The sequence below is a fragment of the Balearica regulorum genome, chromosome 1 (genome assembly GCF_011004875.1).
Source record: "Balearica regulorum gibbericeps isolate bBalReg1 chromosome 1, bBalReg1.pri, whole genome shotgun sequence".
NCBI classification, from domain to species: domain Eukaryota; kingdom Metazoa; phylum Chordata; class Aves; order Gruiformes; family Gruidae; genus Balearica; species Balearica regulorum.
Genome location: NC_046184.1, coordinates 8,728,351 through 8,747,894, shown reverse-complemented (window position 1 = coordinate 8,747,894; position 19,544 = coordinate 8,728,351). Strand labels below are relative to the sequence as shown.

Genomic DNA, 19,544 nt, shown 5'->3' with positions numbered 1-19,544 from the left:
AAAAAAAAAAAAAACCACCAAGCCAAAGACCATATCACAGATGTATTCTCCTGTAAAAGCTTTACATAAGATTTGAAGAATAAGCTAGCATTAGCGATAGAAGAAAGAAAGATGCTGTGCAAAAAAAAAAGCTTATCCTCTGGGTTTGATGAAGAAAACAGCTCAAAGCCAGCAAATCAATGATTCCAGAATGAAGCTGAAACAGTACCCATAGAAAGAATGGATTTTCAAAATGTGAATTCTTCCTATTTGATATGGTATTGCTCCTACTCACAGAAGGTGCTTTTTAGTGCTAAGGCACAAGGTCTGGTGCTATCAAGGTCTGATAACATACAAATAATGTGACGAGGGACCAGTCTTCAGCTATATCAAAAAGCTAAGAGTGCATGAAGGGGAATCCATCTTATCTAGACATCTTTGTTGTAGATGTCTGCATGTTAACTAACTGACTTAAGGTGGATTTCATCAATGTAGTCAATAGAGTGCAGGGTGTGATTCAGCCTAAAATAGATGTCTCCATTTGGTGAAATGAATTGCATGCCAACCTCTTTTGGCTACATTGACCTCATTGACTAAATGGGAGTCTAAAGAGTTCAATCGATGCAGAAAACTCCATTCTCCAGCTCCACAGGCCCTCTTCTCGATCAGTGGAGAGAAATAAATATGGTTGGGTTCAATTTATTTTATCCTATTACAATGTCTGAAAATATATTAGACAGATCACATCCTATAATTGTCTAATTCCAGGAATAAAACTGTGTTATTGACTTATGTAACAATAAGCAAGATTTAAACGTTAGAACTGGGGACATCGCAAGGATAGAGGAGTGTTCATAGCTGGTTTCCTGAGGAAATAGGGCTTATGCAATTACATTATCTGTCAATTCCAATAAAGTTTGAATGCTAACCAGTTTCAACAAAATTGTACAAAATACAGATCTCAAAGACATTAATTTGTTACAGGTTTCCTTTTGAGGAAAGGAAGGTGTCCAAGTAAAGGAATGGAGAACAAGATTAAAATCCCACTGAAAAAGAAAGGCTGGAGAGTGAGCTCAGCCACATTATCAGACACCAGAGAATCTCCCTGGAGAAAGCCACAGGAAAATAGAGTTTCAATAAGCTCCCTTGCTCAGATGGGCTATATTCCTGGTGTAACCTATCTTATATCAGCTAGAAACCACCATACAATGTATCTTTCTTGGAAAAAATAAAATGCCCTGACTTTATACAAGATCAGAAAGAAAACACACAAGTTGGGACCCAAGTGTCATCCAGGGATAGCCTGGGTTTGAGTGAAATCAATGGAAGTTTGGTTCTGAATTCAGTAAACTCAGATTTCACGCCTTGTTTTAGAGAGGAAAGCTTACAAGTAGAGCACACATTCAGTAGCTTATCCAAGCCAACGAGAAATCCTTTAAGTCAGGATGACTGACCATCTCTGTCTGTTCTGCAACCCACTTGGATGTGCTGAAAACATGTAGCCTGAGACAAAGCAAATGTAAGCTATTACTCAAGTATTGTCCTCATTTTGTATTGGAGAGACATCATAGGATTTACCATTTTAAATAGCTCACCTGCTTTCACAGGACTCCTCCATTTTGCGTGTATGTTTTTCATTCCTGCATGTAATAGGAAAAGGCAGAGGATTTTGGCCACACTGATTTTGCTTTCCTGAGAAGAAGTGTGCCAGCACCATAGCCAGGCAGCTGGGCCTGAGCCCTGGAGGGAAGGTATTTCACTGCTTGTTGCCAAATTGAGTGTGATAGTCCTAAAAGCACATAAGGTCATTTAATTTAAAGCTCTATGAACTGCTGTTCTATTTCCCCTGCAAACCATTGTGTAGCTTAAAGGCCTAGGATTTTGTTAAAGCTACCATTCTGCCCTAGAAAACTAGTGAATTTCCCCTCAGAATTCCTTCATATGTATGGGCTTGTTCTCCTTCCACAATTCCCCTCTGCCCAGGCGCTGCCAGTGAGACCCCCAGAATTTGTCCCAAGGCTCAGCAACGGCTCAGCTGCACCACCGCTGGAGCAGAGCCACTGCCAGGGCTGCCATTTCCTTCTGGATTTTTCTCCTTGCTCGAAGGCACCCCCACAGATCGTCACCTGTGATGTAGGGTTCCTTCTCCACTTAGATCCATGGGACTGGCACAGGGGTTAACATCACAGCCCGAGTGTCCCTCCACACATTCACTCCCCACTCGTCTGCACGATGGGAAGAACAGATGATCTGCAGAGATTGCTCTTCTCCATCGTCTTCTGCCCTGTGGAATAAGCTGTGGATCTAGAAGAATATGGCCTTGAGGGGAATGCAGCCTGGATCACAATCTGGCATGTATGATTCCTAACCTACTTTCTTCGCATGCACCTGGTCTTGTGGTTTCTCAGCTCACATTTTTCAATCACTGTTTGACAGGAGAATTTGGGGTAATTATCACAGAATAACATTCATTGCGCACCCACTGCTGCGTGGACGGTTCTGCTGGTGTTCCTGTGGTCAGTAGAAATGTTGGCAGACATGGAGCTTCTCTGCAATCAAAGCCAGAAAGTGCAAGCAAAGCAATCAAATCCTCACCTCTGGTTCAGTTTTGTTAACAAATACAAGTAGTGAATCTTGGCCGGTTCCTGAATTCTTTAATGGGATTATTATTCATTCATGCTGGCCTCAGTGAAATCTAGGCTACAGGTATTAATCTTAAATTGTGATGAGAATTGTAATAACAAGAAAGCTTGTTTTTTCAAGGCACACAGGCCACACAGAAAGAATATTCAGCCCTGGCCCTCCCAAAATAAATCTAACTCTTCCTGGAGTGAGAGAGGAGTACATCCCTAATGTGGACTGTATCTTCCAAGAAATAATAAACCTCTATAAAAACAGTCAGGCAAACGAGTTTTAACTCTTCCTTGACCAAAACTCTCTGTCTGCCTCAAGTGAGGAGCACAGTTAAGACCTAGATTGATCCTACTTATCTTTAGGCCTTTGAGGCAGTGAAGTCAGGGTTGTTTTCACCCTAACACCTGCTTTCCACAGTGGACACAGCACCTGTAGAGAGTTCCTGGAGATTCCTATCTCCATCCATCCGTTGGAAAGGAAACCAAACAAGGAACATCACTTTAGATGTCCAAAATTAGATATGAACATTCAGTTTTAGTGGTGAACTTTGGAAGTTGCCTTCTCTCTCTTAATTTTCATCCAAGCATATTACCTTCCCAGTACAAGAATGAGGTGACATCAGACAAAGATGGAAGGGGGCAGGATGAAACAAGGAGGTGTGTTTTAACCATGAAAAAAGGCATTTTTCCTAGCTAAGCTCCAGAATCCTATTTCAGAGCTCTGAAGGTCATTTGATGGATGCTAACAGTTTCATGGGTTTGAAGGAAAAATGTACAAGATAAATCTATTGCTGGCTAATAAATTCACAAGAAATCACAACCAGCATAGGCAAATCCTGAGCTGTAAGTTGTTGGAGATTGGGAGCATGTTCATGGGAAGTAGCACAACGCACTTGACAATTTTTGCTCACTTTCATAAGCACCAGTTTTAACCACTGCCAGAAAAGGATCTAGGAAAGGTGGATTGCTGGCCTCACGCAGTGCAGCTGTTCCTAATCCCTTTACAAATGAAGGTCCAGATTCTCTCTGCTACTGCATTCATGTTTTCCCAGTGAAGTCAATCAGGAGACCCCAATTTCCACAAACTTAAAAGCAAGTCTTAATTCAGTAAAGTCTCTTAGCCCTGTGCTTTGTAAACAGTGACTATGAGGTACAGAGAGCTTAAATCACTGTCCCACACCTTGCAGCAGTTCACAGGGCTAGAGCAAACCTGCAGTACAGCCTATGCCCAGAGTGAGATCACAGCCTGCCTTTCCTAGGTGGGGAGTTCCTTGGGAAGACATGTGGTCTTCACGCTTACCAGTCCAGGGTGGGTTTCTCCCCCGTGAACTTTTCCAGTGACCCTGAGGAAAAGATTTCCCAAGAATTTTTTATTAAGATGGAGCCCAGTGGCCAATCTGAGCAGTTTTTATCAATTAGTGTTCTTCATCCAAAGAGTAAAGAATGAATACAGACATTTTCATCTTTTCTTATATGAGATGTGGCCATATATAAAAACAGAGGACAAAGTTTGTGCAGGTTTAGAAAGAATCATAGAATAGTTTGGTTTGGAAGGGACCTTTAAAGGTCATCTAGTCCAACCTCCAAGAAGTAAGTGAAGGACTGAGTTACCAGCTACCCCCTAAATTCACCAGGAACTGTTGAGATGTTGTGTTGGCCCTTCCTCTGCTCTATCATCATGTCTGAAATTTGGCATCATGAGCGACTCCTCACCAGGAGAAATGTCACAGACAAGCAGTGTGCTTTGTCCGACAACCCAGCTGGGCCCCTCATCTGCTGCCAGGCATGCTGATGCAGAACACTAGTACTGTTCAAGAGACGCTAAATCAGGCCTGTATCTTTCCTTGCCTTCATTAGCAAGGAATCCCGCCTCTTGCTATCAGACCATGAAGTATTCTGGCAGAGGTATTGAGGACCAGGCTGGGCGGATTGCGAATTCAGTTCTGTGGCTGATCAGATGGCTGAAATACCATTTACTGGCAGCACAGAGAAGAATAAAGACAAAGCCAGTGTTAGAGAAAGCTGTTTCCTGCATCACGCTGAGCAGAAGGTGCCAGACCACAGGTGGCAAGGTCCCCGGGGTGTCCTGGAGCGATCGGCGACTGGAGCCACGGCAGGCCATCAAACTGTGGCTTTACACAAAACACTGTTGCATCTCTTCTTTCATAATTTGCGCTAAGTGCCTCTCTAAATTTTGAGTTAAGCAGTTGTTGCCATAGTGATGGCCATCTAGATCAAGAGAAGGCAGTGAGCGTGTTGGGGATGTGAGGGTCTGGCTCTTCACGTAAAAAAATACATATGCATGTAGGTACACTGCTGTGGAGCTGCATGAAAGGAGCCAAGCAAACAGCTTACACCAGATCTGAGGGATGGACAGAGGATATGGAAAAATGACTGACTTGCTGCAGGTCGGAGGTGTTTGTTCCAGGATGCACTTTCAACTGCAAATAGCTGGGTCCAAAATACAAATGAGCCTGAGCCGTGACTGACTTATATTTGGTTTCATACTGGTAGAATTCACTGCCTCTGTCAGGATGAGGCATGTTTGTTACTGCCTTTGTGGGATACATCTTTGCACAAACAGGAAAAATTTTCTTTCACAGGTTTATTTTTACTTAAAAAAACCAAAACCACACCACACAAAACACCTCACTGCTAGCTCTTTAGCAGGACATGCTTTTCAGCAATCTACTCCCAGTGTTTATACTAGTTTATTTGGCAGGGCACAGGCTGCCAAAAAGTCAATAAATAATGCAGGTTTTGTATTACCTCATTTTAGGTCCTCTTCTAAGATATTTCTGCACTCTTAGCACTAGGATTTATGGTGGTCACAGCAAGACAGAGTCAGAACTCCTGGGTTTTATTTCTCACTTTATGCTACGTCTCTGGGGGATGAGAAAACTGTATAGGCTTAAATACCTACAGCTAGGGCAAGATCCTGCCCACTTACCTGAGCATATTTCCTTGGGGACTTTGGCAGAGTTTAGTCTTCCTCTGACTAAATTTGGCTAATAAGTGGAGTTAGGCATCACCTTGATCAGCAAAGGCAGCAGTGCCTGAAGTTAAGTGCTTTGGGAATTCTCAGCCTGAGAGTGAGTTTTAGGTCCCCATGGCCTTAACTGATACAGAAGAACAAGCAGTTTGCATCACTGACTGGGACCAGAATTCTGTCAAAGTCCCAGATTAGACTGATTGTGAATGGCCTTTTTAAAGTTCATAAATTCACAGCTGGGCATCCAAGTTCAAAAAATGTAGCCATAAACTTACTGTGGCATACCTTGTCCATCCATGAGCCCACACAGGGTCGTAGATCAGAATTACACATTACTGGGTTCCTGTAAGAACACACTATTTAAGGTCTGAAAATAATTTTGGGCCCAAAAGAAAGAGATAAATGTGAGTGTTTTCTGAGTATAGCTCTATATTGTTGCTTGTTTCTGAGCAAATAGAAACCACCAGCTCCTGTTCCCTCTTGGTGATATTACCTGCTTCTACGGGCAAGCCGAGTGAATGGCAGGTCTGAGAGACTGAGGATATTGTTCCCATCAAGTTCCCAGGGGTACTTGCTGGCAGAGGCAAGGCAAGTCTCACACCTTTCCTTGCTGACTGGAAAAGAAAAACACAAAGAGGATCTCTAAGTCAGCAAAACCCACAGGTTTCAGTAGTTTTGCTGATTTACAACAGCTGCAAATCAAGTTCAGTTAAATTTTTAGAACAGTCCTGTTCCTGTAGATAGCTGAGGGCAGCTTTTGTTTCCAGTAAACTTCTGTGACATTTGTGACTAAAACTGTAAAAGCAGTAAGCACAATTCACAATCAATTATGTTTTATTAATGGTTTTTTAATACACGCCACAGCCCAGTAATCATGAAGCTGTTCAACAACGTTGTTCTAAAATCAGCTAATAGCAGGATGTAATTTGCAGCCGTCTCTGCTCACTTACAAAACACTTGCTCCGTTAATTGTGATTTCACACTCTGCTGAATGCTGTAGCCTGGAGGTAACATTTATGTGATGGACGAGTTACCAGTCTGGGCTGGGGGCGGGGGGGGGAAGGATCATTTTGTGAGAGGCTACTGTTGTTAAATTTTTAATCCTTTTATGTTAAAAAAAAAACCCAAAAACCAGCAACTCAGTAGCAAATAGCTACAATCCACTGCTAAACAATTATTTCCTTTTTTCATAAACCTGAACAGCCTTTCCCCATTTGATTCTTTTCTATTGCTTTGTGTTGTTATCAAGAACACAAGACATATGACTGGTAGGTGAGACCCTGTTCGTGTAATCAGGCACCTACCTGGATCTCATATTGTAGATGATAGGTGAACTAGTCCACCGAAAGCAAGTGCCTAAGTTTTCATTAGAAAGGTTTTTGTGCCTTTGGAGGTCTCCAGAGACACCTTGTGTCTTTCTTAACTCAGAATAGGCAGGAGATTCTCCTGGGGGAAGTCAAAGGTGCCTAAAACGTTGCCATATGCTAAGTATGGAAGTTAGATTGAATTTCACCAGTATATGGTCGGTGCTGATGAGACAGAGTTTGGCACTGAACAGCCACAGGCAACACAACAGCTCCTGCTCTGAAGCTCTTCCAGTGCATATGTCAGAGGGAGAAATATTTCCTCCCTTGATAAATGAGAGAAACTATCTTAACTTGGAAAATTCCCAGCTGAGTGTTTTGTACTGCTGTGGCAAGCTGGGAGATACAGCGCTGACCAGACAGGGATGGGAGCACCAGTCTGGGAAGGTTTTTATTTGACCTATGACTAAGTCATGGGGGGACAACAAGGAGCCCTGGAGGCGTCTCTGGCCACTGCTGGCCATCACCTTGACTATTCCAGTCAAATTTCCCCTATCCTGACCAACGATTTGAAGGCACCAGGCCAGGTTTGAATGCCACTTAGGGATGCAGGCCAGGATAGGGTCCCATTAGAGCAGACGAGGTGGCAGCAGAAGTTATCCCACCTACAGAGGGAGAAGAGAAAGGGTGCATGCTTAGCTGCTTTGCAAGGCCTGTATGACTCTAAGGCTGGCTGTGCCGGCAGCCAGGCTGAATCTCAGCAGAAGCAATAGTGAGACAGGACTCTCTGCCCTCCACATATGCAAAGGCTCAGCCATATTTTGGCCATGTTGCCACAACATGAGGGAAATGTCTTGGCAGAGGAGTGATGAGAGTGAAATCTGGCAGCTCGCGCTGATGCCATTCGGAGGCAGCCAAGAATGCGCAGGCAGAGCACCTCAGCTGGAGCGCGGGCAGAAACTCATGGAGCAATCTGGGCCCAAGAAAAACCCTGCAGATGTTGCAGAGAGCTGAAAAGTGATTATGAGCACAAGAGAGAAATGAGGTCTGTGAGGGCAGAAAAAAATAGATGCTGAAGAATCAAATAAGAGGGAAAGGCTAAATACTTCTCCAGAGACTAAATGCACAGATACTACATGGGGGGGTTATACTTAGGTTGGTGTTAACTTCACTTAGTTAAGCTTGACTTGCATGAAGCACAAGTGTTAAGCTCCTCTTAGCTAAAAGTTTGATCCCAGGACATGCAGCTGAAAATGTCACGGTTTGCTTTGTGCAGGACTGCTCCAAATTTATGCCATTACCTCTCTCCCCAGCCTTTGACATTGCTGACCTCAGCATGGCAATGGTGTCCTTGCACCACCTAGCAGGAATAATTGCTGTGACATCCACAGGTCACAGAAGCCAGCTGCTCCTTTGTCTCCACTGTCTTTACACTCCCACTTTTCCTCTTCCATGTCTTTCTGGGACCACACAGGGAGACTGAGACTAAAGTCGACTAACACGCAATCAATAAGCAGACAGCACTTGTCTGTTCGTTGCTGTCTCTGCTGGTGTGCTTTCAGCTGTCGCCAATGCCTGGAAGAAATAAGCAGATGGATAAAAAGCAGTAGGATTCAGCTCAGTCCAAAAAAGACAGACGGGAAGATGGTGGGACTTTCAAAGGTCTAACCCTGCATTACATCAAGATCATTACACCACAAATTGTCCAGATGGTGCAAAGCCTCAGGCTCATGGCTGGACTTCTCAATACACTTGAATATACTTATTGTCAAAGTACGGAAGAAACTCTAACGAGTTAGGAGACTGCACAGCCTGACCCAGATCTCTAGCTCTGGTGGTCTGCTCATTGCAGCTCTGTTTCCTAAGACCAAACTTACCACAGGACTCAGTCAGTGCCAAATGTGTTTATTTGATGTAACAAGTAGCAAAGACCCATATTTCCACACCAAGTTAATGTCCAATAATCTTCAGGGGCTCCTTGTTCCTCACCAAGCAAAATTAATAGGTCTTGTTCTAATCTATAGAATCCTTTAAAAGTAGAAACTTCAAAAGTATCACGTCAGAGACATCTGTTTTCCTGTGTGATTAATATTTTAAATTCTGTTTTTGAAACAGGATGGATATATCATAGATCTCAGAGGAAAGGGCTGGGCATCTGTTGTATGTTGACATTGTAGAAAACATAAAGCATCACTTGTTGATGCTAACACAGTACAAACAGTAATGCAATGTTCTGATTTTTTTTCCTTCTCATTCTAAAGTAATGGAACAGAAGTTTGTATTTTAAGAGGAAAGGGGGTCCTTCTACACTGTCATATTCTCTCTTGCTTTGCATGTCATTCTTTATATTGAAATTGCCCCTAATTTTTCAGGGCTTTTCAACCTCTTCTACAATATGCTAGACATGGGATGAACTTATATGGCTTGTACTGTCATGCTGCTGGCAGTGGTAATTGTATTAATTAATGTTTTTCATGTATGGACTTCCAAATTGAAATGAAAGGCACAAAATCACTGAGCTGTAAAACCATTTTTGTAATTTTTTCCCAAGGAAAGAAAAAAAATTAAAATCTGAGATATAACAGCCAGCAATTGAAATTTAAAGTACTTTGATTCATTTTCAGCAAATTTATGTGTCAGCACCCGATTAACATTTCATGAAGGAAATTTCTCCATTTCCATGGAAGAAATTTACTTGTTTTCTCTACCTCACCATGTTTTCTGCAACTTTTTTCCTCTTTTTTTTTCTTTTTTACTTCCTGATTTAAGTTATCAGATTTCAACCAGCCAGAATCAGGATGTGAGCAATTTGTGTACCTGCCGCATATCTGTCACCGTAAGGCTTGGGTTCCTTTACAAATATTTCTTTTTCAGAGGTGACGGCATCTCTAATTATAATTGGTAAGGAAGCTGAAGCTTGTCCATCACTGTTTTCCAATAAAGTGAGACAGCATATCTTTCAGTGCAGTTCTCATCAGGCATTAAGGTCAAGTTCTGGTAGAGCACATATAAATGTCCCAAATGTGTTGGATGAGCAATGCTACTCTGCAAGTTATCCATGATCTCTGAGAGAAAGAAATCATGGCATTCACCTTGTCATTTCAGTCTTGAAAGATACGCCAGAATTTTGAGCCAAAATTGGAATTATTTTAGAAATCTGCTTCCCTAGAATAAGATTTGTAGGGCACAGCAAGGGCTTGGGGAAAGATATCTCACTGATGGGGTGTCCTTGGAGGCAGATACATTGATGGAACTATTAATTTCCATGTTGTAATGTACTGCAAGAGCACAGGCGTGGGGAACCTCCCCTGTGACCTTCCACTGAGCAGTCCTCCTCCATAGAAAGTTTACTAAGGGTGGTAGGTGATACCAAGTTGACATATGGCTCCAGGCACCACAGTATCACATTGTAGTCCTGAATAATGCAGTAAAAAATCTATGACTGCCAAGAAGGAGCCACCCACAATAAAGCTAAACATAATCTTCTCCAGCACCCACGTCAACTCTTGTTGCATCCTTTCTCAGGAAGCTGGGTAAACAAATGAGCCCTGCAAAATACTGCAAAGGAGAACAAATGTGGGGGAATTTAGGATATAGAACATGGCAGGGATGAGGGGAAAAGCATCCAGAGTTTTAGCCCACTCATGTAGATTGTCCCGTTTGCTAGTTAATGTTTTTGAAAACTAACTAGGAGATCTGAGGTGCCTCAGCTCTCAGTAAAGTTTCTCATTTCAACCTTAACATTATAAGTGGAAAATTGGAAAGTTTACAACTGTTGGATAGACTACCAATGCCAACCATTGATATTGATATGGTGGAAGGTATCAGCAAAATCATCATTGGTGTATTAACAATCATACTCCATTTACAAGTCACCTGGCTAAATGAAAGATTCAACTGCACTTTTTTTTGGAGTTTGACACCTAGAAAAATAGACTGAAAAGAAACTTAGCCTAATAAGAATTGAACCCTGAACTGATAGCAGAGGGGGAGCTACTCTGTGAGCTGCAAACAGAAAGCCTGCGGAAGACCAAAGCTGTCATGTGAATATAGCCCTGGAAGAAAGCCAGGAAAAACAGATTTTGTTTCAGAATTATATCAATGGCATACTGAATGTGGAAAACCCAGACATCCTCTTTCTCATTCTAGTTGCTTTCACAGAAACAAGACTGTGCACATCCTTAGTAAATAAGCAAACTTGCACCAAGAAATACTGGATTTGTGCAGTCAACTTTTTACAGGCACAGAAATAGCCCACCAAAGCTGATTATTCAGACCAAGAGGCAAGGGTATTTTCCACAACAGCAGCACAGCTGCCATTTAACACAAAAGAATGAGTTGCTTTTACTGAGGGAAGTGCTGACAGTGTCCCACAAGAGCAGACGTAACTCTCCCCTGTGGACCTTTGCTGGTGGAAAGAGAAGGGGTTTCCGGGTGCCAGGAGAAGGTGTTTGACAAGCCGAGTGCTGCTGGCTCAAGTTCACATAGGGAAGTGCTGGCAGAAGCCTTCTGATCCAGGCATGGAAACCTTTCTCCTTCTGCCCATTTCTGTTTATTTTTCATTTTGATATTTGGATTGGTTTTTCACCTAGGCTCTACATCTGTTTCCACCAGGGATCCAAAGCCTATAGGGCTGGAGTGTACAAATTTTTTATATTAACAGAACACCTTGAACAATATAACCCTGCCTGTAGCTGGAGTTAAAACATTAAATACAAATGAAAAAATAAATAATTGCAGCTTGACCAACAGGTACTTCTTATTGAAACGTCCCAGAAACATGCTTTTAGTAGAAGAAGGTACTGCAAAGCCAAACTGGTGTGGTTAGTGTAGTGAAATCACTTTAGGTAGGTAATGGCAAACCTCGAGCCTGGGGTGCTACCTGCACCACAATTAAGGAGAGGAATATGGGCTGTATTAGCCTGGAATAGGTACAAAATGTTTGTATATATAGTCGTGAGTTATGCAAGCTGCAGAGAAAGCATGTGGGAGGTGCATGAGAGATCAGGAGAGAAACTGAGCTGCTAGCCCATCATTGCAAACTGCTTTAAAATAACCTCCCTTCTTCACATCAAGCTGTCTGTTCAGTGTCACCATAGTGATGCTGCTCACCGGCCACCCAAATCTGCCTCGCAGCTTCCTTCAGGAGTCCCACTGCCGAGAAGCCGTTGCTCCTGGAAGCATCCCTCCCTCACAGCCCGAAGGGGAAACCTCCCCTGACAAATCAGCCTTCGCATTCATGCCTCCGCTCACCTACCCATGCACAGCACCCTTGTTCCTCTGCAGGACACTGTGATGCCACGACATGGGCAGTGGTGCACAGGCTACCGAGCCTGTAGAAGGAGAGAAGCACATTTACTACCCAAAGCTGTGTTCTTGATAACTGTCTCTCATTTATAAATAAAGGATTTGACCATGTGAGATAGGATGATCATGTTTCCCTGGAAAGCAGGACTCTGCATGCATGGTGTGTCCCTAGAGTTTCAAAGCCTCTATGAAAAGCTCAGTTTCACAGGAATTGTCAAGTGGAGAGGCTAGGATGATTGGTATGGGTGCCCACTCCCCCACCCATGGGCACCCCTTACCAAGCAGCGTGTCCCCAGGTAGAGTAGGATCATACAGGTTCCCACCATATCCTCCCTTCATATCCCTGGACATCTTCAGATCGGTGCTCTCAGCACAAAGCAGCAAGGAAGAAGCAGAGAAATGGTCATGCCTATTCCCAATCCTCACCTTCGCCAATTACTCCTTGACTTCTGCTGGGAATGATCCTCTGCTGTGCCATGACTGCTTTTGGTTCCCCTCAGCAGGCCCACTGTAACGAGATTAAGTTACCAAATATAGAAATCTTTTGCATTCTTTGCAGGGAAAATCAGTTCTCTCTATAGCATCATTCATTTCACATATACGCTTTTTACGTGCAATGTTGAAATATTTTTCCGTACCTTTCTAGCCTTTATTGCTGACATATAAGAGACACATAGATCCCTGAGATACAGGTGTGATACAACGTGGAGGGTGAAGCCATTTGCAGAAACCAGAGGCTATGAAGGAGTCAGGGGGATGAGAACAGCCTCTTTGCCGTTCAGGGTAAATCCACTGTAGCTCTAGGCATGTCCCGGGTAGGTTTTAGATAGAGGACCCCATTACAAGCCTTTTCTTCAGCAAAATTAGTTGTTCTTGGTAGTGTTGAACAGCTGTTGAAAACAGGCTGGTTTAAATATGACCTTATAAAAGATTCACATAAAAGCTAGAAGGAGCAATGGGAAACAAGGGCAGTTTATTGTTAGTTATCAGAGGAGCACTGGAAAAGATCAAAGTTTGATTCTTGGCTGTGCTGATGACCTTAGGTAAATCATTCAGGATTAGGCTTGGAAGAGAGACCAGCTTGCTCAGGAACTTTTTCAGACTCAGTGCCTCAGTGGGAACCAGGGGGTGGAGGGCATGGCTGAAAGCATGTTCTTCAGTTCCTGAAGGGAAGCAGAGACCTTTTCAAAGATTGATAGTGATTGTGAGGGCTGAGCAAATCAAAATCTGAACTTAGACTCTTCTGAGAACCTCATTTCATCGGTCTGTGCCTCTTTTTGCCCAAGTGTAAAACGGGGGAAATAAATATTTTACCAGTGTTGTAACGCTAAATGTATGAATATTTGGTGAGATGCAGTGGTGACAAAAGCTACAGAAGTAAATAGGATGGACATTGCATTAAAAAAAAAAATCCCAAGTCCTGTTTTAATCCAAAAAGTGGATTAGTGATGAGAACAATGGAAGTTGGTCTAACTGAATTATTAACCACACAACCATTTATGTGACAAATGTCACCTTTTTGCCTGATAATTATTAGCAATGGGATAGAATCACCATTTGATATGCCCTGTATACACTTACAGTATTTGGTAAATGGTAGTATTAAGTCTGACACAGAAAGTACTGCTGAATTCAGGTACTTCATTACTCCTCCTAACATTACCAGAAAATATATTTTCTGGACCTGCGTAGTAAACTTCATGTGATCAGCAAACTAGCTTACTTATAGATCACTGAGAGATGATGAAGCTTGTTTTCCATTGAAATATCACTTATTTCTGAATGGAAAATTCTGATGAGACAGCCTGCAGCTCAGACTACATGCACGTTACTAGGATTGCAGAGAAAAACCTTTAGCAGTGCATCTGACACATTACTGATTTATGAGAGAACAATGTTGGACTAAATATGAATAAAAATCTATCCTTTCACACAATTTGGTACAGCAACATTGAAATTGTAGCAGGATAAACAGCTGCCTTGCAATAAGCATGCTCATCCTTCATTCAGTGTTAAAACTTAATTATTTCTTATTCCTATTTCTTTGTGTTAAGTGTTTCTAAATTATAAATAACCCTGCAACTCCAATAATAATATATAGTCTGTTAAGGAAAAAGTAAGTACACGAATGAATTATTAATGTGATCTATTTAAATATTACCACACTTGATTTATCTGAGGATTTGGAGATCAAGACAGCCACTGTCATATTTTAAGAGATATTGACAAGGAGCCTATGGACAAATCAGGTATCTATGTTGCATAAATAGACTTTGTGTATGTGTATTTAGTTACAGAATTGTTACAACATGATCTTTAGTCTAAGGCTTGATTTTTCTCCTTTTAAGGTCATTGGCAAACTGTCTTGACCTTACTGAGAATAAAATAATGTCCTAAGTACATACATTACTCTGTTCTCCCCTTGGTCTGAGCACTGAAGTGTGTTTAACATTAAAGAGAGCAAGTCCAGCCGTAAGCATTTTCATGCTCTAAGCAAGCATCAAGTACGAGACTCCTCCTTGTCATGTAGCTTCTTTTTCTCTTTCATCTATTTATTTATTTATTTAACTTAATTTGCTTGCAAGACAATATTTTTGTGCCTTAAGGAGGGATGATTTTGTGATTAAGGCATTTGATGGAGAGCCAGGTTCAATTTCCAGACCCTCCACACAGTAACTAGCCTTGGTAGGTCACTTAGTAAAGTGCCTTGCAGAACTTCAGTGCTAATAACTAAATGGACCATGGACCATTCTCTGTTGGTGATGCCAAGCAGCATGAAAAGGCCAAAACACTGTGATCACATCAAAACTGTTTATTGGAAATGATCTCTGGTCCATGCACTGTTTAGAAGAGCACTAGCTGACCTGAGTCAAAACCATCCCAGGGAACACATTAACAGTTAAATGGTATGACATAGACTTGATTGTTTTTCTATTACAGACACAGCCTTCAGTTCCCACCTGGTAAAAAAGGGCTTCTCCCATGTTCCAAACATTTGTCACAGGCCAAAATAGAGGTAAAGCCCCAAGAGATTTCTCCCATCCTCCCATTGTCTGCACCAGCTGAGCAGGCTAGTACAGGAAGGCTGGGTAGGGGGACTTCAGCAAGAGACTTTGTGTCTGAAGGCCAAATGCTTAATTCAGCAAAAATTAACAGCAAGGAGATAACACTGTGACAATGCTATAGTTGAAGGAATAGTAAGTAGAGTGCGATAACAAAAAACCCCCCACCAAAATCCCCCAACTTTATTAAGGGAAGGCTGGAAGCCACTGGAGACAGAGAATGAGAATACATAAGACTCTGTGTCCAGAAGAGAGAGAGGATGGCGTGGAGGATGGAATAAGAGAGGATGGTATGAGAAAAATATCAGAAGTTGTCTCTGTCCTTGCAAAATGTAAAACATTGTTGAGCAGTGGTCAACATCAGATATATCACCTCATATGTCTGTGGTCTTTGTGCACAACTGTCATAGTAGATGCTTAGCCTGTAATCAGTTATGAAGCAAATCGAATAAGGTGCTCTGTGAGAACACAAGACAAATTCCTTATTTTCTATATCCAGCAATCCCTTAACACTGTTCTTTAATGTTTTATTGATAAAAGTTTTGTAACAGTTCACATCTCTTTTTGCTTTTTCTAATTCCTCCCATCTCTTCTTTAGAGGTCCAGTGGAAAGACTTGTTTGCCTGTTCTTCACTGGCTTGTGGGACAGCACTTCCAATTTGGCAATGGATCAGAAGGACTGAAGAGCACTTTGGCTCCCACCAATGTTTCTTAGAGCTGCTAAAACAGGACCAATGAAGATGTTCACCAGACTCCAAGTCCTTGCGCTAGCTTTATTTTCGAAAGGAGTTTTCCTTTCTCTAAGTGACCACAGCTTTGTACGGAAGGAAATTAAGATAGAAGGAGACCTGGTCTTAGGTGGCTTATTCCCAATCAACGAAAAAGGCACTGGGATAGAAGAATGTGGGAGAATCAATGAAGACAGAGGCATCCAGCGCTTGGAGGCGATGTTGTTTGCCATTGATGAAATCAACAGAGACAACTACTTACTGCCAGGAATTAAGCTTGGAGTTCACATCTTGGACACATGTTCCAGGGATACGTATGCCTTAGAACAGTCTTTGGAGTTCGTCAGGGCATCTTTGACTAAAGTGGATGAAACAGAGTATATGTGCCCTGATGGCTCATATGCCATTCAAGAGAATTTACCATTACTCATTGCAGGAGTCATAGGCGGTTCCTATAGCAGTGTCTCCATACAGGTAAGTCATGGGAGACCCATCAGGTGAGAATCATTCATCTGCAATTCCTGTGAAAGAACCACTGCTTCCATAAGTTTATCGATAAAGCAAGTCTTAGTTCGATCACTTTACCCTAGGGGTCAATCTAGTATCTAATTTTTATTGAATTTGTATTAGTTTGATTCACCCTTTAAAACACTTGTTGTAGTTTAAAACTCTGGCAGCTATCCACTTCCTCTGTGGTGTATCCTGAGGGCATCTGAAGTTTCCAGAAGTCTTAGCATTTATTTTAAACTTTGAATTTCATGACACTTTTACAACTCTAAGTTCAGGTCTCTGCTTTCACACCAGTTATAATTATACCACCTATATTTCTGAATATATGTCATGCCTGCCATGCTGCATGTACATAACATTTGTCATTTAAACAATAGAGATTTAAAATGAAAGAACAAATCCTTATCTCACTTCCAGGCTAAAATAAAGTAAGAATGGCATACTAGCCAGAAACTTAAATTACACCTGACCAAATAATTGCAAGTTTTTAGTGCCTAATTAAGCTCACAGAGGCCAATGAAAATTATTCTGCTGACTTCAGTGAGCGAAGTCTCAAATATTCCACGCAGCCAGTAAAATTTCTGAATAGATTCTAAATTTGCCGTCTTTCCTTTTGTTTCCTGATATAGTACATACTAATACTTTTTTTGCCAGGAAATGTCTCCAGGCAGAATGCAGTGTAATCACTGCTACAAGTCCAGCACAGAAGATAGATGCCCTCAGTATATCTTGCTCCCTCCTTCAGGCATATTGTAACTGCAGCTTTGGTTTTACAATATTGGTCCCAAATAGGTTCTCGGTAGGGTGTTGGAGAGTATTTAATGGCTTGCAAAGGTGTGAAGTTGCAGGTGGGTTAAATGCTCCATATATCCTTCCAACTATGGTTTTATTGCATGCTTGGTTTCATTTGGAAGGGGCTAAACAAAATGCTGATTGCTTTTGGTCTTGGTTTACCATTTTTTATAAATTAGTGATAAAACTTTAAATCCTTGGCATTTTTTTTCCATTAAATGAACATGAAGAACATATATCCCCTCTTTTTTAGCATAAATTCTGTATTTCTCCTCTTCAGAGTAGTTACTTCTATGTCAGCGCAGCCTCGAATGTCCTGAAGTTCTCTACCACTGCCAGTGGGCACTACCCACGAGAAAAAATGCCCCCTAGCTTCACTGAAGCTGCCAAATCTACATATATCTCATTGGTTTGGGTTAAATTTAATAAGCCAGTCCACATCACTCATAATCACAAGCGAGTGGTGTCTTAAACCCAGATTCAGGTGGGCTAAGACCCTGCATCTAGTATTTCCTAATGGTCAGCTGTAGGTTTCCAAAGGCACCAAGCCTTGACAGTGCTTGACATGATTGAAGCAGGCCACTGGACTACTATGAGCAATATGATTTTTCCAGACTGAGTACAGGTGCTAATCACTGCATCAGTGTCAAAGGAGAAAAATGTTCCATCCCAGCAGTGACAGAAGTGTTCCATCCCAGCTTCATTTACCTGTTTCATAAACAGGCCAAGAGTTCATCCAATGCTCATTTCAGTCACAATTGCATCAGGGAACTGGCCCCTGCTCTTGTCAAGGCATTAAATCCCATCAGCTTGGGAGCAAGGCCACTTTCCATCAGAAGTGCATGAGCACAAATTTCAACAAATTAGATTTTATTCCCTTTCATGTTCCAGTGTGTGACTTGCCTGTGTAGTCATAGTAGGAAATACGTGGCCAAATGGTTACCCATGCCACAGAAGAATAGTTTCTGCAGAGCAAACCTGAGTCATCTCGTACTAGGAGGGTTTTGTCCCACTGTAGGCCAGCTAGCACGGCAGGGATGTATCCTTCACCAGGAAGGGTCTGATCACTTGGAGCACAAAGAACAAGTAAGTTCCAGGGCTGGAAATGAGACATCTGAAGAGGAGAAACGATAGCTACAAAACCCTGGGCAATGCAAACTGTTAAGGAAATCATTATTCATTGTCTCTTCCAATCAGACAAAGGGTACATCAAGTGAAACCAGTAAATGGCAGGTTGTTGTGGATGCTAAAAACTAAATGAGTTCAAGAAATTACTAGAAAAAATCAGGAAATTCTGTATGGATACCACCTCTGCCTCAGCAATTCCCAGAGCTGCAAGTATTTCAAGGCTGGTAAAATATTTTGAAACATCATATGCTTGCCCTATGCCACTGGTGGAGAGGTGGCAGTGGTTTTGCTGTACCTTTGGTCTAGTCATTTGTGGTCAGTCTGTTTCTCAGTCCAAAGGACATGTAGTAGCTTAAAAGGCACATTCATGAAAGTAGTTACAGCTGCGGAAATGGTACAGATATTTCCGTCCCTCCCAGAAAGGTAGGCAGGCATGTCACACATTTTGGTGCCACACTAGAAGAAGAGACTACCAAATTTCAGAGACAGTCACCTGTACAGAGTAGCTCCAGTAGCAAGTGGAATTGCACCGCTGCTGAACGCCAAACCACTTCAGCAGACGCATGTGCAAGGCTGAGCATCCCCATTCCCTGCGCCTTCGGACAGCACTCAGGGTGCTGGGTGCTTCCAGATGTAGCCCTGCCAAGCATTTCTCTTTTGCCTGAGAGCTGTAAACATCATAAAGTCCACAGTGCGGTTTCTTAGCCTTAAAATAAACCAAGCTGAGCTCTTCAGACAAGAAATTATTTCTGCTTTTTTTTTTTTTCCTCCTGTGAATTTGCCGTTGTATTTCAATACCTTTTATTCTCCTTTTTTCACTCTCCCTTTCCAGATTTTTGTCTGGACAGCTGTCTGCCAAATCACATCATGATGCTCCTGCTGTCAGATTTCTGCTTCTTTCATTATCCTTTCACCAAGGAAAAAAGAATTTGCTGGTAAATCAGCAATGAACACCTTCCCCACTGAGTCAGTATGCACGATAGGCACTTTTTGCAGAGACTAAAAACAACAAGAGAATGCAGAATGCTTAATTATTTTCTGGTCAGACTAGGCTATTATCGTTAATGATGATCTGGATAATTAGGTTTTAGATGTTGTGTTTAAATTAG

At 42.0% G+C, this 19,544-nt stretch overlaps 1 protein-coding gene across 3 annotated transcripts in view; it reads left to right on the top strand.

The window, feature by feature from the left end:
* Positions 1 to 19,544, top strand: part of LOC104641010 (metabotropic glutamate receptor 3) — a 112,094-nt gene that overhangs the window by 44,929 nt on the left and 47,621 nt on the right. For all 3 annotated transcript variants that reach the window (XM_075770818.1, XM_075770735.1, XM_075770652.1), the window contains one exon: positions 15,876 to 16,479. In XM_075770818.1, coding sequence (XP_075626933.1) covers positions 15,982 to 16,479 — 498 coding nt within the window. In that variant the 5' untranslated portion in view covers positions 15,876 to 15,981. The remainder of the gene's footprint in view (positions 1 to 15,875; positions 16,480 to 19,544) is intronic.